At 41.8% G+C, this 23640-nt stretch overlaps 2 protein-coding genes across 5 annotated transcripts in view; one reads left to right on the top strand and one right to left on the bottom strand.

Moving 5' to 3' along the window:
- Bora (bora, aurora kinase A activator) overlaps positions 1 to 11043 on the bottom strand; it is a 28164-nt gene extending 17121 nt beyond the window's left edge. For 2 of the 3 annotated variants that reach the window (NR_153765.1, NM_175265.5), the window contains exons 1-5: positions 10740 to 11043; positions 9952 to 10119; positions 7321 to 7427; positions 3857 to 3902; positions 600 to 681 (exon numbers count right to left, since the gene is read on the bottom strand). Coding sequence is in view for 1 of the 3 variants with exons in the window: in NM_175265.5 (NP_780474.1) it covers positions 600 to 681; positions 3857 to 3902; positions 7321 to 7427; positions 9952 to 10104 (388 nt within the window). In the remaining 2 variants the exon portion in view is untranslated. The remainder of the gene's footprint in view (positions 1 to 599; positions 682 to 3856; positions 3903 to 7320; positions 7428 to 9951; positions 10120 to 10739) is intronic. The other variant, XM_006519688.4, reaches the window with a different exon arrangement.
- Mzt1 (mitotic spindle organizing protein 1) lies at positions 10967 to 22876 on the top strand. Of its 2 annotated transcripts, NM_175245.4 has the most exons (3): positions 11284 to 11426; positions 16760 to 16905; positions 20910 to 22876. In NM_175245.4, the coding sequence occupies exons 1-3, from the start codon at positions 11357 to 11359 to the stop codon at positions 20928 to 20930; spliced, it is 237 nt and encodes a 78-aa protein (NP_780454.1). In that variant the 5' UTR covers positions 11284 to 11356; the 3' UTR covers positions 20931 to 22876. The 2 variants fall into 2 exon arrangements, with proteins under 2 accessions (XP_030103954.1, NP_780454.1); XM_030248094.1 differs by lacking the exon at positions 16760 to 16905 and having other exon boundaries at positions 10967 to 11426; positions 20910 to 22873.
- The last annotated feature ends 764 nt before the right edge of the window (positions 22877 to 23640 follow it).

Genomic DNA, 23640 nt, shown 5'->3' with positions numbered 1-23640 from the left:
TGTAGGAACTAGGCAAGTCATCAAAAAAACCCAAGCGACCTGAGGATTTATTTAATATACCAACCTTCAAAAACCACTGAAAATGGCAATCATGATTCAACTCTATATTTAAAAGCAACTGTTAAGCCAGGTGTGGTGGTGCACGACTTTAATCCCAGCACTCAGAAGGCAGAGGCAGGCGGATTTCTGAGTTCGAGGCCAGCCTGGTCTACAAAGTGAGTTCCAAGACAGCCAGGACTATACAGAGAAACCCTGTCTCGAAAAAACAAACAAACAAACAAAACCCCCCAAAAACAACTGTTAACCCTTAATGAAGCCAATACAGGCATCCTTAGAACTAGTACTCATAATGGTCATAAAAAAAGCTTTCTGAAGAGAATAGCAAACAACAACAACAAAAAACCTCAAACATATTTCCATTAAGTTTTGGTATTTCCCTGAAAAGGAGATAGTCTTATCACACAGAGACCGAATGTGAAGCAGCCTCCTAAGCAATGCCTGGGAAGGGGGCATCACTGTGCTTCCCCACGGGCATGGTCTTGGAGATGCACGCTGAACCCTCACAGTGACTTAGCCCCTGGTTTCTGCAGAGTACTCACATTTACTGGGATGAAGCTCTGAAGGCTGTTTTCCATCATGATCAGTCCAGGGAGAGGGCACAATGACATCTTTAGTAAAAAACTAGGAAAATTCAAGTTGTACAATTAGGCTTAATCCCCCCACAAATGGAGAAGAGTACCTTCATTGTTTCCAAATAACCATATATACATAGTGCCATATATACTCACTTAGGGATTGTAAAATGTCAATATTCAATACAACTGACCAAAGTAAAGGGGGAAGAAATGTAAAGTCCAAACAGAGAGAAGTCTTAAAGCAACCACTGAAATCTGAGACCTACACTAAGCCGAGGGTATCATTCACAGGGGGTTACTTTTGCCTTCTTTGCCCAGTTGTTTGGGGGTTGGTGACAAGTCTAAGCTTAGAAGCAGTAAATGGAGATCAGTGTGCACATGTGAGCAATGCTGTAACAGAGATAAGTGTGCACATGTGAGTAATGCTGTAATGGATATAAGTGTACACATGTGAGTAATGGTGTAATGGAGGTAAGTGTGCACATGTGAGTAGTGCTGTAATGGAGATAAGTGTGCACATGTGAGTAGTGCCGTAATGGAGATAAGTGTGCACATGTGAGTAATGGTGTAATGGATATAAGTGTGCACATGTGAGTAATGGTGTAATAGAGGTAAGTGTGCACATGTGAGTAGTGCTGTAATGGAGATAAGTGTGCACATGTGAGCAATGCTGTGTGAGACTGAGTTTGCGCTAGCTCTCAAGAACTGAGTCTAAAGTCTCAGGAACTTGGACAACTGCTCTTAAAGCCAATACTGTAAGTAAAAGTATGTAAACTTACAGTTATATAAATTACACTCAATCAGTCATTCAAACTGTATTCCTTATACATTTTAAATTTGTCAGGATCTATGTTTTTGAGGTTAATTATACCTTGGGCACATATATATATATATATATATATATATATATATATATATATATATACATGTATATATATATATATATATACACATATATATACATACATACATATATATATATATATATATATATATACATATACACATATATGTGGTAGAATCTATCTCACTGTGATGTACTGAATGGCAAGCGCACTTTGCCCATTCAGTGACATCATTTTAGGAGCTGGAAGCTGGCTATATTCCAGCAATCACTGGAAACGTACTAGGTTTACAAAGAGAGAGCCAGCTTGTACTCATGTACCTCTGTGTCACACAAGCTGATCGACTCAAGTGAACAAAACCCATCTATCTGTATCTGTATCTATCTATGTACGCGTTTATCTAACTATCACCCATCAATCCATCCATTTACCCATCCATCTTCTTTCTCTCTATCTATAGAGAGCGTCTTTTGTTCCTAATGCAGTAAGTACTTTCCCTTTCCCTCTGTTTCCAGGGTAGAATATTGTCTTTTCACTGTTACAGAGGGGACAAAAGCTAACTTCCTTAACTAAAGCTCTGATGAGTCTATAAGGAAATCAGGTGAAACGAAAGGGCGTGCGAAGGAGATAACTCTCTAGGACAGTGTACAGGAACGCACTTAGGAAGTGTCGCACACACACACAAACTCAACATTAACTGGAACCCAAATAGGATGCATTTAGAATAACAAGCAGAGCACAGACATGTGAGGTTTGGTAACAATCAGTGTTACAAAAGCAAAGCAGCAGCAGCAGCAGCATAGACAAGGAGTGGAAACGCTCTGGCCTCAGGGGGTAACAAGGTGAGGCCCGCCCACGCCCACCCGGGCTGAAAACCCAGAGCCTCCAGCTTACCAGTCCACTGCCAAGAAACACATGCACAGACCACACACTGTAATAATGAACACAACTTAACATCTATCAACAAGGCATTATTTATGCACTTACTAAAATACAAAAATCTGTAGGGTGATTATTTGTAAAAAAAATCTAAGAAAGATCAAGAAAAATAAAATAAAATCAAGATGCAAATCGAAATGAGGATAAACGGGTCTAACATATTTAGAGGATGGTATTGTAAATATACAATAGTCCCCACTGCACAGGAAAAGCCGCAGCAGTTTCCTTCAGAGACTGATAAAGACAGCTTCTGTTCTCTCTTTATATCTGACAGGTTTGCTTTTGACATGCATATATAAAATATACTCTGCATGCGATACACTAAGTCTGACTTCCGCTGATTTTATTCCCGTTTTACCTGGTGAACCTTCCTTGACACAACTTCCATGATTCTAAAGAAAGAAGATATTTTCCAAAATGTGGGAATACTATACTTGAGATATTTAGCTGGGAAAGAGTAACGGTGGAAAATTTAGAGCTGGGCAGTGGTGGCGCACGCCTTTAATCCCAGCACTTAGGAGGCAGAGGCAGGTGGATTTCTGAGTTTGAGGCCAGCCTGTACAGAGTGAGGTCCAGGACAGCCAGAGCTATACAGAGAAACCCTGTCTCGAAAAGCCAAAAAAAAAAAAAAAAAAACCCAGTGGAAATTTAAAACTAGATGAACAAAGGGAAACAAGGTTTGTCAGGATTAAGCATTATAAGCGTTAGACCATTTTCTAAACCAAGGTTGGAATCTGAAGTATAAGGGACAGAAAGTACTTTAGAAAAATCAAGGAGGAGCCAGTCACCCGACCCCAGAACAGGCCGTCAATATAAATCTTTTGGGGTACAGATGAGCCAATGTCCAGCTAAAGAATGTGTAGTCGAGCCCAGAGGGTGAGCTGGAGCGCTCAGAAGGAGCTGCTCTGACATAAACCCGTGCTGAGGAAAGAACTGGGTCATCTTTAAACTACAGTAGGAAACTAAACCATCTTATGACTATATTCTACATCCCTAAGAATTGACAACAAAACACAAAATTAGTATGTATGGAAACTAGACAGTGGATGACTAAAACTTCTCAGCTTCCTTTAGATGACTCCAACTGGACTCACAAGTTGTGCTCCTCGGGCTTCTGAACGCCCAGGGCAGACAAACCCTGTCAGGCCTTAGGCATGAGCCGACTCATGAGCAGAGAATAGCCCCAAACCACACTAACCTAGGCAGGGAAGCCAGTGACCTCCACGAGCACTACGGGAACTATTGAGCCAGCTGAAAACTAAAGAGCTCGGAGTGGTGGAGGAACAAATGGGGAGGGGGGCACAAGGGACCAGAGGGGAGCACTGTGGACCACAGAGGAGTTGTGACAGTAAAGGATTTCAAGTCTTCCTAAAGGAGAGGGCACACATACAAAATTCATTGTTGGCTGGCTTAATGATCATAACAGTGTTCAGTTACCTCTTCAATGGCTTTTTGTCTTTTGTCTTCCACATCTTTATCTATTCTATACAGAGATAAAGAAGAAAAATAACCAGGCCATTATTTCAACTTATTGAACATTAAAGAGCATTTAGTTCATGGAGGTATTCTGAAATTCACATTAGCTGTCATGCTTACTTCCCTCTTAGTCAAACTCTGAATGGAAGAAAACGTCCTTTTAAAAGGCTTTCACTGATATACCCGAGTTTCTACCAATAACATAATTTAAATAAAGTGCTTTTAAGCAACAGAAATGAAGTATTTCATTTGATAGAAAACTAACAACTGTCCAAATTCTCTTCTTTTCATTTACAGCGATTTCTTTATAGTGGTAATTTTAGGATAAACATAATTCTAAAAAGAAATTAAGAACCTACTGCTTTGAATAGATAAGCAAAAATATTAATTCTAAAATATACTAACAATATAAAATTTTGTCCACGTAAATCCTTTTTTGTTCTAATGAAATACAGAATTACAACACAAATTTTTCTGCTATAAACTTTAGTATAAAATGTCGGGTCCCAAGCACAAGGCACCACTGCCAGGGATGTGGCAACTGGCCTTGTGAGACCATTCTTTATCTTATGCCAGCAAAGAATGGCTGCAGTCCATCCATAAATTGGTAAATAAAATTGAAAAAATAATTCCAAATGATTTTCCTCAGTAACTGTTCATGTACATAGCTGTTCCAGCTTTAAAGGAAAGGAAAGGAAAATAAAAAGGAAGCCTCTAGGAGGGTGTGTGCATTTCAGAAAATAAGGTTATGTCAAGGAATTATGACAAAACAAACTACGCTGCTCCGCGCGTCCTAGCATGGGCGACAGACCCTGAGTCTAACAACTCAGCTGCGTCCACTACCGCGGCCATATGATAACCATATCAACGTAACTGTGTACGCATTAATCTAGCTTGAGCCCAACCCTTCTGCAATTTCACCAGAGGGGCTCAGGTCTGAAATATTCAGCTAATTATTGGAACGAGGTGACTGCTGGAACTGATAACTCTACGGTGGCAGATAGGGCAAAGTACCATGTCTAGCACACTACTGCACACACATACGCACGCAGGCGGCAAGTTCTCTGACTCCTCGTGTTTTCCTTTATTCTGATACAGCTGCGTGCGCTCCACATACCAAGGGAAGGGCTGGGGCCCTGAGTTAGGAAGAGGCTTGCTGTTGGTTTCCACGCATAAACTGACAGTCAGAGGGGAGTGAGTTCACTTCTTTTGGTAGAAGTACAAGCACTCAATGAACTACATCAGTAAATTAACATTAGAATAGATTCCTGCTTTCCTTCTATAACAACAAATACACCTCCTCGAATACACAAAAATTCTCCTTCTAAACTCAGCCAGACAACACACCCCTATTTTTGTAAAATATATTGCAACTGTGCGCTACTTGTCCAGTTAGCTTTTCAGGGCAGGAGGAATGTGTAGTGCCTCAGAGCTCAGGAATTTATCTCCATGGATGACATTGTAGTTGTCTGAATTCAACATACTGAAGAGGCAGAAAACAGAGTATATATTTGGCGGGGAGGAGATAAAAATCCTTACTCATCTGACTTATTTTTATCTTCCCTATGGAAGGTACCACTTAAGATGTAAAATCCTTCGAGCTTTACCCTTTTCATCCCATTCCCTTTTGTCTAAGACTTCAGGTGAGTATTGATTATGGGTGAATGGTCATCAGGACACCAAGCAGAGAGAAATGGAGTAGAAAAGCAGGCAAGCGTTCGGAAGGACATCTCAACAGATGCATCTTTCTATGAGTTAATTCTAAAGCCAAAGAAGAAAAGATCCAATTGCTTTGGACTATCAATAGACCTATCTTATGACAGAAAATTAAATACTGAAAAGCCATGTATTTGATTCTTTTTCAAATATTAAAAAAAAAAGACTATAAGCATTGCTCAGCCATTATCAAAGAAGCTTCTTCCTGAAGTAGATGAGAACAAATACCCATCGCCAGACACTGTGCAGACAAATTGGACCATTCAGCATAAATGGGATGTCTCCATCACATCCCTTTCTCAGGGCTCAGGGAACACTGCAGAAGAGGAGGCAAAAAGAGTGTAAGAGCAAGAGGTGGTGGAGGGTACCGTGGAGACCCGGCCCTCCACACCAACGTGAGCACCACTCATCTGAACTCACGGATGCCGCAGCATGCACGGCCTGCGTGAGTCTGCACCAGCTCCTATGTGTACAGATTATGGCTTCCAGTCTGGGCGGAGTGGGTCTGATTCTTATGTTTTCTCTTGTGCTCTGTTCCTTCTGTTTGCTTTGTCCAACCCCAATGTATAGGTTTTGTTTTACCTGTTATATTATATTATGTTAATTATATCATATTAGCATCCCTTAGAAGCCTGTTTATTTTCTAAAGAGAATGGAAAGGGAGTGGGATCCAGATGGAAGGGGAGGTGGGGAGGAACTAGGAAGAACAGAAGGAGGAGAAACCATAATCAAGATATATTATGTGAAGAAAAAAAATCTACTTGCAATAAAAGAAAAGAGAAAAAAAGTCAGACTGTAAAAGGAAGGCTCTTTAAACTCTAAGTATTGCTTCCTAGCAATTTGTTAATTAAAAACCTAGCTCTGGCCCACTGGCAAAGTGCATGCTCTCACTACATTGAACATCACTGAACAGCACAAGCTGGAGGCACACTGGTGTTTGAAAAAAACCTAACACATCAACAAAGAAGTACAGACTACCCAGGTGGCATGCAGAATTAAAGGGAAGAGAATTTGCGGGCCCACGGAACGGCTCAGCAGGTAAGGCACTTGTCATGCACAGCTCTCTGCCTGAAATCAGCCTCTGGACTCCAAGGTGGAATGAGAGACCCAACTATTAAACGCTGCCCTCTGCGCTCCATGGCATGTGTTCTCTCGCTCACAGATACTGTGTGTGCACACTCACAGATCTATTAAAAGGAATTGCGATTCCTTGATGACCTGTGTTAAAGATGAATGATGCTCAGAGCTCTCTACTGCCAACAAATGCGGCTGCATTCAGTGAGCTGTTAGGTTTTAGCTTTCCCTGGTCAGGCAGCAATGGAAACGTATCTTGTTTTATTCTTAGTCACCAACCCAAACATCAGAAAGACAACTATAGAGAAAGTTACAAATGTGCTTCCCTAGCTAACCAAGCGCTAGGAAGGCAGCCGTGGTTTGAGTGTGTGTGTGGGAGAATTGGGGGGGAAGGGGGCGTGGCATGTGTGCACATGTGTCAGTTGTGCAAGAAATGGATTCCTATACAGACTGCAATTCTACGTCAAGGGATCGTTCCAGATATATAATGCTTTAAACTGAAAAAGGCAAAAAAAATTCACATTTTTTTCTTTGTTGATATATGTACACACATAAATAACAGGCTTTTAGAAGTTCGTATTTTTCTTTACATAAGAGTCTGCTACTATACTCAAGTAGGAGAAAGGCAAACTTACCGAGAAAGCCTTAGGTAGGAAGCCTGCCGATGGATCTCCTCTGGATCGATCTCTACAGGGTTTATTATGGCCAGCTGATCAATAGACCACCTAAATTTCCCTGGAGTCTTAATAAAATAAATATACATATAAGATCAAACTAAAATAGTTCATCAAAATGATACCCAATATTACCTTCAAAACCGTAGATGGCTAGAACATAAAAATCTTTTGTGGCTTATATTTTCTGAGTTCAATTACTGTAAATTAAATGGCAAATGTAACCAAGTCCCACTAAGTCAACCTGCTGCACACTCTCTCTTAAAACACCAGTATCTTCTAGACAATTTAAAAAATAGCATAATACTCTAAAAACCAGAGCAACAAAGCTATAGAAATAAGATTAGCATGCATGAGGGAGAAACGGTGCCCGTGGTTAATTTATCAAAGGTAGAAGACATTAATCGCCATTGAGAATGAAATCTCAACTACACAAGTAGCTCCAACAGCTCCTGAAATAACTGTCCTCAAAATATTTAATACCATCTAGGGCTTCTCCATATGCAACTATTCAGCTGGTCCCAAACCTTACTCAAATCTAAAACTGTAACTACAAATATCCTCAGAGGGAGGTGGGCAGGATGTTATAATTTCTGGCTTTGAAGTCTAATCACAATTTAACTGATGCCAAGTGGTGGCACACACCTTTACTCCCAGCACTGCAGAAGCAGGGGCAGGGGCAGAGACAGGTCAATCTCTTGTGAGTTTCTGGCCAGCCTGGTCCGGAGAGCTTGTTCCAGGACAGCCAAAGCCACACAAAGAAACCTTGTCTGGAAAAACCAAACCCAACCAAACCAGACCCCAAACCAAAACCAAACCAACCCAATTTAACTGAAAGCATTCTTTTATTACTGTGGGCATATCTATGTTCATGTTTGTGAGGATGTGTGTGTGTGTGTGTGTGTGTGCACACGCGCGTGTGCATCTGCACACACGCATACTAGGAGGTTGGAGGCCAATCTCGGGTATTATCCCTCTTGGTTTTTTGAGATATGGTCTTCATTGGCATTGATCCAATTTGTAATCTAGGCTGGCTGGGCAAGGAGCCCCAAGGATGGGGCTGTAATTACCTCCCCTACACTAGGAGGACAACCATCCATCACTCCTGGCTTTGTGAGATGGGTCCTGAGGCTCTAACTCATGTCCTTGTGCTTGCTCTGCAAATGGCAAGCATGCTACCTACTAAGCTATCTTCCCAGCTGCTGTTATTTACTTTGGATTAAGATAATTTGAAGTTAGACAACTTTAAAATAAGCTGTCTTATCATAATCAGTGAATGTCGTAAGGCCAAACTAACACAATGACTATATAAACTACATCTGGCTCACGCACAACTCTTTCCTGTCTACGCTGCCATAAAACGCAGAAGAAACAGCCATCTGGTGTCTTAGGGTTGCAATGACTGTGATGAAACACCACGACCAAAAGCAACTCTGGGAGAAAAGGGCTGATCTGGCTTAAACCATATTACTGGTCACCACTGAAGGAAGTCAGGGCAGGAACTCAAACAGGACAGGAACCTGGAAGGAGGACCTGAGGCATCCTGAGTAGGACCTCAGGAGTGCTACTTAATGGCTTGGCTCAGCTTGCTTTCTTACAGACCCCAGGACTACCAGCCTGTCAATGGGACCATCCACAATACACTGTGCCCGCCTATACTAAGTTTTAATCAAGAAAATGTCCAACAGGTTTGGCTGAAATGCAATCTAATGGGCGCATCTTCTCAACGGAGTCTGAGACTTGAGCTTAAAGTCAAGCTGACATCAAAGCAGCCAACGCACCTTGCTTTACAGCTTTTCTAGGAAAGTGTGCTTAACAAATCAAAAGAGCCTTGCCAGTGTAGCAAAGTAAAAACAAGCAACCCTGATTTCCTGAAGAACACACTTCCTATGTTCCCTCCTTCTGGTTAATATTATTCATAGCACATGCGTTACAATTTTTTTTCTTCCGGTTTTTCGAGACAGGGTTTCTCTGTGTGGCCCTGGCTGTCCTGGAACTCACTTTTTGTAGACCAGGCTGGCCTTGAACTCAGAAATCCGCCTGCCTCTGCCTCCCGAGTGCTGGGATTAAAGGAGTGTGCCACCACACCCGGCTACGCATTACAATTTCAAAATTGCTCATTTTGCTGAGTTTTTTTTTTTTTTTTTTCCAACAGTGCAGGACTTTGCTCCCTTTTATAATAACCACAAGCTTTATTAGGGCTGAACGTTTTCAAATGGCTGGGCAAAAGGAAACAAAGGTATCACTATTTTATGACAGAAAAATAATAAGAAATTCACATTTCTGTGTCCATAATTCGTTACTAGAGCGTGGCATGTTTGTCTCCATATTGGTCTTGGCTGCTGTCTTTGGTCTGAGGTATATATGAGTAGCTCAGCTGTGACCAGCTAACTTGTAAAGCCTGTGTGCTGTTTCTGTGCTGGTGTGGGCAGTTCCTGGATGTCGACCTCCTGCATAAGAGCGCTCAGATCATGTCTGCTCAAAGAACCATTACAAGATTAGGTGCCATCTTCTTCTTGTATTTACACTTAAAATTATTTGTAGTTACTTTCACTTAAAATCACTTGTAAACACTAGGCAAGAGAAACTTACTGGTAGTTTTGTGGACTTAAAGATAGAAGGACTAGCAAGGGTTTGTTCATGGAGATTAGAATAATCACTGGGACTTTCAAAGGGATTTAAAACAGGGATCCTTCCTGGAGTTTCTGGTGTTATTTGCATTTTTAATTCGCTGACATCTCCCATAGCCCAGGAAGCAAACTAGAAAGAAATCAAAAGTACACATATTAAAATTACTGAATATCATAGATATTAATCCCGACAAAATACATTCAACATCTCACTCCAAATCGAATCCTCTTGGGGTTAAGTTTCTATGGTTTACAAAGGAGAATCAGCCCTGCACGTTTTCTCAGATGATCCGGAGCCGAGCCTTGGGAGCTGGGGAAGGTACGGCAATGCTCCTATCACTTTTTCAGAGGAAGCAACGCATGCACGGAAGTTATGCGGCATATATGAAGCAGCCAACCGGTTATGAGTGGGCTCTGGTCCAATCTGATTACACCAAAAATAAGTGCCTTTCCAACCAAACGACTTCTATTTATCGTTTTCCTTATTCATCATCTCAAGACAAAACCGTACGAACACCGTCCGGATACCCAAGTAATTCCACACAGAACTGCAATTTTTACTACTGGCACGTTAGTCCTCACTTGAACAGGGTGAGTGACAGGCTGGACCCAGGTGGGGATTTAAACTACTTTTCCTAAAGAGCACTCCCCCTCCGGGATCCAAAGGCACGCTGCATTCCTTCCAAAGAGGGTTACAGCCAGAAGGGAGATGGGGGCGGGGGTGAAGAAGAAGAAAAGAAAAGAATTTACTTTTGTAAGATCAAAGTTGAGCGGGCTCCCTCGGAAACAGCAGAGACGTCACTTCCAGCGACCATTCAGTGTCCAGGCGCCCTCTCTCTCTGCTCCCCTTCACACCTAGGCGAGCTCACAGGTACGTCTGGGGCCAGGAAACCAGAGCGGTCCACCTCGAAGCAGGAGTCCAGGCCTGGGGCCACGGAGAACGTACCTACACTCGTGGGCAACGTGGAAGTTCTAGCATCACCCTGCAGATGCCCACGCCAGGCGCCGACTCTTTAACTCCCTCCGTGCTCTCCGGCCAACCAGGGCGCGGGGCGGGGAGAGGTCACCGGCCAATCGCGTCCCACCGCCGTCCGCGAACCAGCCAATGGCGTCGAGGCGGCCGGGTGAATTCGAACGCTAACTCCTCGCTCTACGTTCCGCGCAAGGGAACGAGGCTCCAAATTCAAATCAACGCGGTCCGGCGTCGGCGCTCGGCGCTCGGCGCGAGGGGGCGTGGCCCGGGCGGCGGGGGCGTGGCCTGGGCGGTGCGAGCGCCGCCGCGCGGTGTGTGGGCGGGGCCGAGCGGCGGCGGGCGCTCCAGTTCCGGGTCAGGCCTTCTCCCACCGGGGCGGGGGCCTCTCCTCTCCATGGCGAGCGGTAGCGGCCCGGGCGCGGCGGCCTCGGCCAACCTGAACGCGGTGAGGGAGACCATGGACGGTGAGTGCGCGTCGTTCTCGTCTGACCGGGCCTGCGCTTCCCGGCGCCGAGCCCCCGGATGGAGGCGTCGTAGAGGGCCCCACGGTCCCCGCGTCGGCCTCGGCGGTATCCTGCGAGGGGACGGGGAAGGGGACCCGCCGCGACCTCGAAGCTGGCGGCCCCAGAGCTCCGGTCTTCCGCTGCGGCGGAGTTTGGCGCGCGCGGGGCGTTCCAGGCCTCGCGACCGCTGCCTGCGAGCCCATCCTGGGGCCACGCGACCCGCCAAGTGTCTGGCGCCTGCTCGTGTCTGGCGCGTGCTCGTGGCCTGGGGACCCGGGGCGAAAGGGGTCGTGGACCTTTTTGTCCACGCGGTGAGCTCAGTTCCGGGGCCCAGGCGTTTCAGTAACGGGTTATTTGTTTCCAGTGATTGAGCACCACTCCCCGTCACCATCTCCCACTCCTTAGATCGGGCGACACGGGTGACCGCGGTTGTGGGTGTGTCCGCGCCCGCTGCCTGATAGGTAGAGCGCACCCAGAGGTACAGAAATAAGTCTCAGAGTTCCCTTCTCTCTGCTATGGTTCTGCAGCTTTGTCCCTCTCGGACCCAACACTTAGAAAGTAACTATTATTCGTAAACAATAAAATAAAGTTGTAGCTCCGGGTATTTAAAATAAGACAGCCAGGTAAAGTGTGTGTCAAGTGATCGGTTTTATTTGCTTTTTCTTTTGCGTTAGCAAGCATCTTTCTTTGTCTTAATTTTACACGTTTCCATCTACGTGTGGTTCTACATGTCTGTTTTGGCAGTGGCTTTGATGGTTTCCAGAGGTTACCCCCTCAACATCTTTCTCAAAAGATAACCTTACGCTTTGCAGTGGTTTTCCCCACCTAATTGTTTGCCACATTGTTCTTTTTCTGTCTCCAGCCTGTCTTTTTTTTTTTTCTTTTTTCTTTCATCTTAGATGTTCCACGGCTTATTGTTTTGTAAAAATAAATGTATGTACACAAGGGTACCGTTGTGGTTTTTAGGTTGTGTTGTTCTGAGATAAGACTCTTGCCTGTGTAGCCTAGAGTGACCTCAAGTTCCTGAGCTTCTCTTTTTGCCTCTGGAGCGTCCATGGGGTGCTGGGTGCACCAGTGTGTGTTGTGAGTAGTGTCTGAAGAGAACTGGTTAAGTTGGTGGGCCTGCTGTGAGGGCTAAGGCTTTGCATCCCAACCTTTTGTGAGAGAACGTGTTGTAAAGTAAAAAGTACACAGTATAAAAACATTTAAGAAGTTTGTTTGCTTTTTTAACGAAGTAAGAGTATGTGTGAGGTTTTAGCCCATTTAAGTCATTGTAAAAGAACCAGCATGAAATTTTCAGTTTGGATCTTCCTTTGATAGCAGTTTTTCTTGAAGCTCAAATTTTTTTCTCCTTATCATTTTGCTCATTTCAGGTTACTAACAGTGACTTTAAGCTTTTCCTGTCAGTGGTTGCTAGGTTAGTGGGACTCACCTGTAAAGTGTTCTTTTCAATTTCGAGGGCAAGCAGGTATGTAACTTTGCACATGTTGTGGGAGGAATATGATTTTTCCCAGCCGTACACTCACAAACAAGACAAGGAAGTCTCTATCGATGGAAGAGAGGTTTTCCCTATACGACAGGAGCAGGAGGGAACCACGGTGGGGTTTTGAGGCTTTTGAGGAAGCGCATTGCTCTGCAGAAATGCACCATCTGCCATCCCAGGATGGAGAAGCACCCGCTGTGTGGGGAGCTAAGATGCTTCTATTAACCTTTGTCCTGAGAACTTGGGTCGGATTGAGAGGTGTCAAGGAGCTTGTGACCAGGAAGAGCTTCCCATCTGCATCCAAATGTCACAAAGTACAAAAGGAGAAAAGAGAAAGGCGTTATACGTAATGGTTATGAAATCTAATGGCGGCAGGATACCTGGTGAGCCCATGCCAAAGTGTCCCCCTGAGAAATCACACCATGCAGCAGATCTGGTATAAAGGGGGTTTGTTTGGGGGACAGGAGAGGAGTGAGGGCCTGGAGAAGGGGTAGTTGGACATATAAGCAGGCGCGCAGGTGGGAGTAGAGCCATGAGGACAGAGAAGCCGTAGCAGAGGACAGGAAAGGAGAAGGAGACGGCAAGAGAGAAACACAGAGTAAGAGAGACTGAAAACATAAGAGAACAGAGAGTGACTGGAGTGGAGCACAGTGCACAGAGCCTGAGTTAACACAGTCACCAGCCAGAGACCCAGATGGGAGGGGCACAAAACACCCACAGTAGTAGAGGAATACAACACCATGCTCCCTCCCACAGGGCTGGAGGACAATGCCATTTTACCAGCCTGGGTGGAAAACACAATTTGTGAAGCAATGGGTAGAGTCTGTGGGAGGTTCTTACCTTAGTAGCAGCATCAGTTGTTGGCTAAGGTGCTTTGATTCTGCCCAACTCATTTGAAGAGTTAGACCTGAAAGAATCTGTTATTGTGTAACTATATTTATTATAAGCTCAATAATATAGAAAAATAAAACATGTCTGTACTGGCTGGTTTTATGTGTCAACTTGACACAGGCTGGGGTTATCACAGAGAAAGGAGCTTCAGTTGGGGAAATGCCTCCATGAGATCCAGCTATAAGGCATTTTCTCAATTAGTGATCAAGGGGGAAAGGCCCCTTGTGGGTGGGACCATCTCTGGGCTGGCAGTCTTGGGTTCTGTAAGAGAGAAGGCTGAGCAAGCCAGGGGAAGCAAGCCAGTAAGAAACATCCCTCCATGGCCTCTGCATCAGCTCCTGCTTCCTGACCTGCCTGAGTTCCAGTCCTGACTTCCTTGGTGATGAACAGCAGTGTGGAAGTGTAAGCTGAATAAACCCTTTCCTCCCCAACTGCTTCTTGGTCATGATGTTTGTGCAGGAATAGAAACCCTGACTAAGACAATGTCCTTTCAAGTAAAATTTACAATATTTGGCTTATAATCACTAGGTATATAAAACAGGAAAATATGAGTTGTGATGAGAAAAATGCAAACCATTAATGGAAAAAAAGGCACAGGCAATACTGTATTCCATATTAAAAACTTTTAATACTGACATGGAAAATATATTTTTAAGTCTCATGCTGAACTTTGAGACATGAGAAGTAGGAAAAGTTGGATGCTCACATGAATACTACAGTTTTCAGTACTTAGGGTTAAATTGGTGAACAACTAAATATTGTTAACGTGTCTGTTTTCCCAAAATAATCCACAGTTCCCTGCAACCGAAGCAGGAATCCCAGAACATTTGTTTTGGAAATTCATGAAAATGTCTGACTTTACCCAGAGAATAAAAAGGCTTATATACTTGAAAGTGAATATTTAATAGAATATTTAACTCTGTGCAGTATAAAATTAGTAATTAATGATACAGGTATGATACAAATGTGCTATATAGATCTCTGAGAACATTCATGTAGTAAAGGTAGCAGTTGCAGTTTAGTGATAAAAGGGTATATCATCCAGTAAATAATATTGTGGTAACTGGCTTATTTCTGGGAAAAGGGTCTTTTCTTCTACCTACACTACAGGAATTGAATATTTAAATGTTTATGGAAGTCAGAAATCAACTCTCAAGTGCTGGACAAGAATAGTGATACATTCACTCTGCATGGGAAATTATGTCCTAAGCGTAATGCAAGCATAATGCAATAGACGCTATGTTATCAGTTGGCATGAATTCTATGCACACTGTTGGGAACAGCCATCCGTTAACAAAGTTACTGTGACTGCTGTGTGTATGTCCTGTAAGGAAAGGGATTCCTGGCAAAGTGCTTGGGTAGAGAGGTTCTGCTGTTGCTTTTCATGTCAAAGACAGATATTCTAATGAATTACCAAGAAATGCAGTGCTGGAGAAAATGAAGGTAGGGTCACATGCGGTGCTCGTACGTACCTATAGGTAAAACACTCATGTACATAAAATAAATATAAAAAGTTTAAAAGTGAAGTTAAATTATACACGCTTTTATTAATAAAGCCAACAGATGCAGTTATGTCAAATTATTCTGAAAGGTTCTAAAGCTTTTTGTGCCTATGTTGCTGAGGATTTCTCATAGCATGTAGATATATAGATGTATCACAGTTACCTCGGCAGTATGGCAAGAGCAGCTGAAGGCAGAGCACAGGTTAAGAAGTTGGCATTCCCATGAAAAGGTGTGTTAGGCAGCTATTTTTTAAGATTGAGGCACAAGGCTGGCAAGATGGTTTATTAGGTAAAGGTGCCATGCCAGCAAGCCCGACAACCTAGATTAGTTCCCTAGGACCTACATGGTGCAAGGAGTGAACTGAAAGTGGTTCTCAGACCTCTGCTTGTGCACTGCGGCCTAGGGGAACACCCCCCCCCACACACACACACACACATGCATCAGTCAGTCAGTAAGCGTTTTTTTTTTTTAAAAAAAGAGCCAGAGAAGCACATGCTGGCTTCTGAATTCTAAGGTGCTGGCTCCTTTATAGATCAGTGCCTTACTCAGCCATCATCAGAGAAGCTTCCTCTTGCAGGAAGTGAGAGAAACTACAGAGACCCACAGCCAGACATTGTGCAGTTAGAGCCCTTGGAAATCTCAGACCCAAATGCGATATCTCTATCAAATCCCCCTTAGAGCTCAGGGAGCCCTGCTGAAGAAGACACTAAGAAAACAAGGCCCCTAAATCCAAACGACCACAACTGATCTGAACTCAGAGATGAAGCAGCAGGCACAGGGCTGCCTGGATCTGCCCCTGGCCTGTGTAGATTCTGGCTTCCAGTTTAGTGGGTTTTTGTTGGTTTGTTTTTAAGTGGGATTTCTGAATATCCAATCCAGAGTGGGTCTCTGGCTCCTCGTTCCTTTCCCGAGCTCTTCTCCTTCTGTTTGTTTCTAAGGCTCATAGAAAGAGGAGGGAGGATCTGGAAGGAGTAGCGGGAGGGGAAACCGGAACCAGGATATAGTATGGGAAAAAATAATCTAGTGAAGGATATTTTTAAAGGATGAGTGAAAGTCTTGAATTTCAAGTTATAGTTATCATGCTAAAGTGTTTTCCACAAATTCTTTAACTTCTCTTTATAACTGTTCATATTATAATTTGGTTACTATATTCTCTCTTGCTTTCTTCCTTCCAAATATTCCCCATAGGCGTGTACCCTCCTTGCTGTCCTCCAAACTCATGGTCTCTCGTTCTTTTCTAGTTGTTATTGCATGCATATGTACATACGTAAGTATAATAGTTGTTATTGCATGCATGTGTATATACATAAGTATGCCTAAATAAAACCTGTACAGTCCTTTAAAAAAAAGAAGTGCCACATGCATTTTTATTTTTAGGTGTCTATGCTTTTAAAAATTATGTCTATATCTTTTTCAGTTCTGCTTGAGATTTCAAGAATTTTGAATACCGGCTTAGATATGGAAACGCTGTCTATTTGTGTACGGCTTTGTGAACAAGGAATCAACCCAGAAGCCTTATCGTCTGTTATTAAGGAGCTTCGCAAGGGTACTGAGGCACTAAAGGTTAGGGTTGCATGTTAGTTTGTGATAAATAGAAATACTACATCTAGAAGTAACTAGCAAGTTATATGAAAAATCTTAACTAAACCAGGTTGTGCAAACTTCTGATGCTATCAGGTGAAAGTCTCAAGACCAGAAGCTAAATGTTCAGACCACAGAAATTATTGATAAACCTTGATATCATTTCTTAGAAATTTCCTACTATTTTTAGAATTTTTCTGTGTTGACTAGAATCGTGCTTCCTGCCAAATGTTGGGTTCAAGTTCTGATCCCTGGTACCAATTGAGTCTAACCATATTTGAAAATAGTATTTATGTATTTGTCACAGATTACAATGAGCTCATACTGAATTACGGTGGCTTCTAATCCAGCAATTGGTGTCATAATTAGATAAGGGAAATTTGAATACAGATAAACAGAAAGAACACCGTGTGAAGACAATAGGAGAGAAGTCTGTATGGTGGTGAGGTATCTCATTAACTGTGACTATTGAAATTGTAAGTGATTACAGTTAAACTTGTCCAACAGCAAAATGGCTTCCCTTTTCTTCTGAGAAAATGGTACTATATGAAATATGTAAATTGTTTTTCAAACAACCCAAGGGTTTTTTATTTTCTTCTTTTTAATCTCTGAGTTTTTAAACCTAATACAAAGGGTAGACAAAATGTACTTAGAGTAAATATTGATTTAATGGTACAAAAAGGGCTGGGACTGTGGGGGCCGGCCTGCAGCTCTCATGTCTGGGTTTGAGCCTGGGAGGCAGCCTGGAGCTGAAAGAAAAGGAATCTAGGTGGAAGAGAGAAATGGAGCCAAGACAGTATTCTGATCAAGACTCAAATTTTTAATGGCAGACACACTTTATAAAGGAGGGGGAAGCCCATTCCCACCAAATCATCCTTGGAGCCCAGCTGCAGGTGACCATGTGTAGCATCAGATGTAGACTCGGAAACAGCTAGGCGGACTCCCAGCAGGCAGCAGCGGCAGCAATGGCAGAACAATAGAACAATCAGGGAGGCAGGCTCCACCCTAGGTGATCTCCTTAGTGGTAAGCAAAGTCAAGGTCTGGCTCAGCCTGCTTCAGGCTTGTGCGGGAGGTTACATGGGACAATGGCTCAGTGAAGCCTTTGAGATACAAACATGGTTTTGATCCCCAGCGTTCAATAGGAGTCTGGGTTCAGGGATGTGTTTCCTAGAGCTGGGGTGCCAGGGTAGAGATAGGGTTCCTGGGTCCTGCTGGCCAGTTAGTGCAGACCAATCAATCGACTTAAGACCTGGTCAAGCTAAGGTGGAAGGTGACTGTGGAAGGCACCTGGTGCTGATTGCAGACACTTGTGCACTGCACAGAGAATTACGGAACCACAGTTATCACTACTAGCACTTTAGAGACCTCTCTTCCCTCCATAGTCACTGTTCTCAGCACCCTAGCTTTCCCCTCCAGCATCCTGAGTTCTAAAGTAGACATTCACCAGTCTCACTGACTGAACTAGGAGTCTGAAATTACTTTAACTTTAGAAAAGTTTATGCTTTGTTTAAATACAATCTTCTTTTTCCACTGGGTTTTTCCCCCTTTTCTGTTACATCTATCGTCTTCATTTATGTTGAATGCCACTGTAATGTGTTCCTTTCATGCAAATAGATTTCCTTCCACAAATATACAACAATTTACCCTTTCTGTGCTGAGTAGATACTGAGTTGTGCTACTCTGAGCCTTATTTAGCATTATTGTAGTTCATAGCTCTTCATGCTTATATATGTGCAGTTGTTCTAGGTATGTACCCAGGCATAAAATGCTGGGCTGTTGGTTGTGTGTTAATGATCATTACAGTGCCGCGCTTTCTTTCCCAGAGTAGTTGTCTTGATTTATATTTCACCAGCAGCACATGATTTGCCTCTGCTTCATGTTCGTCAGTGGTCAGCCATCTCTCATTAAGGAGCATGTTTGGGACCTCTTTGTGTAAATTGCACTTCTGAGAACCCTAAGAGTGAATGCAGTTCATGGGGTTCGCCCAGCCTTTTTAAAAATTCACTTGCTTTCTTTGTCATCTTTTTAAAAACTCAGTTTATAGCTTTCACAGCAGGATGAAAACTGCAAAGTTAGTAGGAAGCAGTGAAGTGAACCCTTCCTTGTACTAGAGAGACCATAGGCTCAGACCGTGCGGGCATCACTTCCTCCAGTCATACAGTAACAGCAAGGTGCTGCTCAGCAATCTGAAGCTGATGGCAATGCAGTCCAGCTACTGACAGTAAGTGGTAGACTGGAGTTTTAATTTGCACCGACTGACAAAGAATGTGTGAGCCAGCTTTTTAAATGGTTTCTTTTTTGAGACAGAATTTCAATGGGTATCCAAAGCTGGCCTCAATCAGACTGATGGAGATCAGCCTGCCTCTGTCTTCAGAGTGCCACCAGACCTTAGTGAGTGGTTGTTGGGAACAGACACCACGACCAAGGCAAGGCTTATAAGGACAACATGTATTTGGGGCTAGCTTACCAGGTTCAGGCATGGTACAGGCAGAGCTGAGAGATCTAAAGGCTGCTAGTGGAAGACTGACTTCCAGGCAGCTAGGATAAGGGTCTTAAAGCCTATGCCCACAGTGACTCACCTACTCCAACAAGGCCACACCTCCATATAGTGCCACTCCCTTGGCTAAGCATATTCAAACCATGACAACTGGCAACAGTTTTCAAACTGTGTTCTTACTCTTGGGCAGTAAGTCTGGAGGAGGAAAAAGCTAATTCAGACTGGTTGTGAGCAGATGAGTCTAAGGCAAGCAAGGTCAGTTCTGCTGCCTGCAAAGGAAACGGTTAGGCTGCTTCTTTGAATTATTTATCATTTCCCCAATATTTTATTGTATTTTCCTGAACTAGCTAAAAAGAACATTTTAACTAGGAAATAAAAATAGAAGTACATTAAAAATCGAGCATGTGTTTCTAAGATAAAATTGATCATCTAAGAAATTATATTAAGTCTATGTTTTGTTCCTTTTTTTTTTTTTTTTTTTTTTGAAGCAGGACTTCTTCCCCATGGAGTTCAAGGTTAGCTCTAGCTCTGCTGGGCTTACTGGTAGATAGATGTTTATTCTTTCAAGTCCTAGACTACATATCATCTCTATTTTTTTTATTTTATTTTATTTTATTTTATTTTATTTTATTTTATTTGTGAATCAGACAAACCTGGGAGGTGAGGTCACCCAGTCTGGGGAAGAAAACACACTGCACATTCTCACTCATGCAAATCCTACTCTGTAATACATACGTGTGTAGACAGGTGTAAAGGATACTGCATACCATTCAGAAAAGAGACCAAGAAGGGTGATCCTGGGTGATGTCAGCGAGTCCTGAAAATACAGAGCTCATTGTTTCTCTAGTTTTAACTGTCATGCTGTCTCCGCTCCGTCTGTGCGTCTGCATCAGAACATAAAATGTAATTGGTACTGAAGGTAAAGCACTGAATGAAGCTGCATGGCTGGCTGTGTCAGTGAACTATGTGCAGCTTGGGACTGCGAGTTCAAGCGTGATTTCTCTATTTCTGAGTTCATTACAATAAAATTATTTCTGTTTTTAAGTAAAATACCATAAATACCTTTTAGCAAAAATAAAAAAGAAATAAAAAGAAGAAAAATTACAAATATCTTCCCTGTTTGCTGGTATTCTTTATTTGTAGCTTACTAGGTCTTTCTCATTATTAATTCTGTCTTTACACTATAGTAAAAAAAAACTAATGAAGACCTTGGAAAACAAGTTATGTGTTAACTCTTAAAGAAGTAGTACATTTTACATGATCTCTATTATATAAATGACTCCTTCTTTTTATAATCTGGCAGTAAATTTAAAATATCTGATAATACAACAAAAAATAAAAATCATTGTATTTTTCCAGTAAAACCAATTGAGTTGTGATGTGGAATAACTAGCTGTTTGTTAAATATGGTATAGGTAGATTTACCTCCATGGTTGTCTTAACTATGGTTTCTTAAAATAATGGATCTTGCTCTCTTGTTTTGTCTAGGCTGCTGAAAACACAAGCTGACTTCCAGAGAATTCCTGATGAGATATGTCAAGCTTAGCAAGAAAATTTGAAGATTCCATCATAGTCAAGATATAAAATGACAATGCTGCATGCTGAGTAGAAAATGTTTTCTTTTACAAAGAATTATAAAACCATGGCTGAGCATGTCAGTGGGAAGTGGCTTGAGCGAGAATCAGCACGTGTGTTTACATCACGTCTTGTTGTAATGGCCCCAACTCCAGAGTGTTGCCACACTTATTTATGTATATTTATAGCTCTGCTAGCTGTGAGTTTCTAAACAGCATCTACCCGACATGCACAGCTGCTGAGCCTGTTTGAAGTTAGTGGGTTGTATCAGAGGTGATGTGTAGTAGTTATGACTTGTTGACATTACCAATATAAACCTTAATTTTGAATTGTTTAAGCATAAAAACTGGCTGTGTGTTCCATTGAGCTGTAAGTTAATGGAATTTGAGCTGCTGTTTGTGAAGTTTTCTGTTTCACATCTTGTTTTTAAAAATAGGATCCAAAACATCTCAAATCATCTCCTTAACAGAATATTTTGTTTTTTACCCAGTTTTTGGCAGTTAAAGGTGTAAAGAAGATCATTTTTATATTGCCGAAAACTTAGAACTTTTAGAAACTTGGATTTTTAAAAAGGAATGCCAGGGCTTGACTTAGCATTATTTGTAGTTTGAACCATTAAAATCTAATAAGAACAGCTGAAATGCATTTCTCTGTAAATCTTATAACCACATAAAGGTCCACAAAATAATGTATGAAGTGAAAACAGCAAACATACAAAATTCCTTTTTAATGTTATTGCATAAAAACAATAAGCTTACTAGCGAATCTTGAGTGGCTATTAAGTCAGTACATAGGTGGTGTATTTCAACAGATTAATTCATGTTTTCTAAAGAAGTAGGATTTCCAGTTGTTCAACAAAAACTAATGAAATATGTACCAGTATTATTTGCAGAAAATGTTTGTAATTTTTACCATTAAAGCTTTTAACTCATTAAAATGATGGTCAAAGATAAATTTGAAAAGCTGGATGGAGTTGCTTCTGCCCCTGTTACAGAATCTCAGTGGGATATTTTCATGAGCTCAGTGTGTATTTAATCTGAATTTTTTGATTCTTAAATTGTTTTTGTTTTGTTTTGTTTTGTTTTTCAAGACAGGGTTTCTCTGTGTAGCCCTGGCTGTCCTGGAACTCATTCTGTAGACCAGGCTGGCCTTGAACTCAGAAATCCACCTGCCTCTGCCTCCCAAGTGCTGGGAGTAAAGGCATGCGCCACCACCGCCTGTCTTGATTCTTAAATTTTAAGTTTGATTCCATGCCAACCCTTTTTTATTTCAGAGAAGCCAAGGTGGTTTTAAGCCACTTAGTAATGAAGTAGCTGTTTCCTCTGCTCTGAGACTCATCTCGTCTGCTGGTCAGTAGTCCCTGCTGTCAGAGGCTGAGGCCGAGGAACGGTGACTCGCAGGCCAGCGTACGCTGCTTAGGCAACAAAGTGAGACCTGATCTCTACAGACAAAATCTTGATTGTGATTGTTTTGACTTTTTACATGTATGGCATCTTTACTAAGTAAATTGAAAGGTCTATTACAGGCATCTCTTCCAAGTTGGGAGACAGTAAGAACTTGTAAGAACCATTTGATTAGTGATATGCATATATTGTATATTATTTTTAAAATCAGAAAGTACTTTCTCAGATTTCACAGTTTGTATGTATTTCTAGACCACAGAGTTGGTTGGTAGTTTTATTTTTGATTTTGTAGATTAAGTTATGTGTGAAACAAACTAGGAAATTATATTTAGGAAAGATTATGTTTAGAGAGAACTTCCTAATTGTGTCACATTTTTAGATGTAAACATATTTTTAATGAGTACATAAGTAATATTTAAGAAACCAGCGATACATGTTTGTCACCAGTGACAAAAATAAAATCATTTTGTGTTATTGGCCTTGTCCTTTTGATATACTGTATACTTCTGTGGGTTCAGTTCTGTTTTTGAAGGTAATCTAAACTGAAGGAATTTACTGTGTATAAAAATGTTAAGATGGCTATGATGCATCGTATAATTACATCTTAACCCTGAGTATGGGTGGGATTCTTTTTTCCTGATAGTGAGGGGAAATTATAATAATAGCAGAAATTATTATAATAGCAGAAATTATTATAATAGCAGAAATTATTATAATAGCATTGATTTGGCTTTACGACTAAATTGACAATTCAGATAAATATTGACAATTCAGATAAATATTGACAATTCAGATAAATGGTTTTTTTTTCTGTATCTTTATGTGGAGAGTCATAAAATTTATTTGCATGTTCAAATATGTGAACATTTCCCAATATGTGAACCAAATATGTTTCAAACATTTAATTAAGAACTCAGTTCCTTGTTTCTTTAACTATTTTATGTTGTAGTGAAATATAATGTAAAATGTATGATGAGTTCTAGTGAGTTAAATCGAGCAGCTTCCTGACATGAAGAACCTGCCATTGTTGTGTGACTCTTACCATATTTACAACATTGTCATCATCTCAGACTGAAACAGCACGCTAATTAGTGATTCCCCATCCCTTCCCCTGACCAGGCATTTTTTCTGCATTCTGACCATTAACTTAATCCTAGGCGTCTTCTATAAGTTGCACCATATATTATCTGTCCATTGTTGTCTTCCTTCATCCAACATGACGTCTCTAAGGATCATCCGTG

This window comes from Mus musculus, chromosome 14 (assembly GCF_000001635.26).
Source record: "Mus musculus strain C57BL/6J chromosome 14, GRCm38.p6 C57BL/6J".
NCBI lineage: Eukaryota > Metazoa > Chordata > Mammalia > Rodentia > Muridae > Mus > Mus musculus.
The sequence above is the reverse complement of the archived record's forward strand: the minus strand, read 5'-3'. Positions and strand labels throughout refer to the sequence as shown.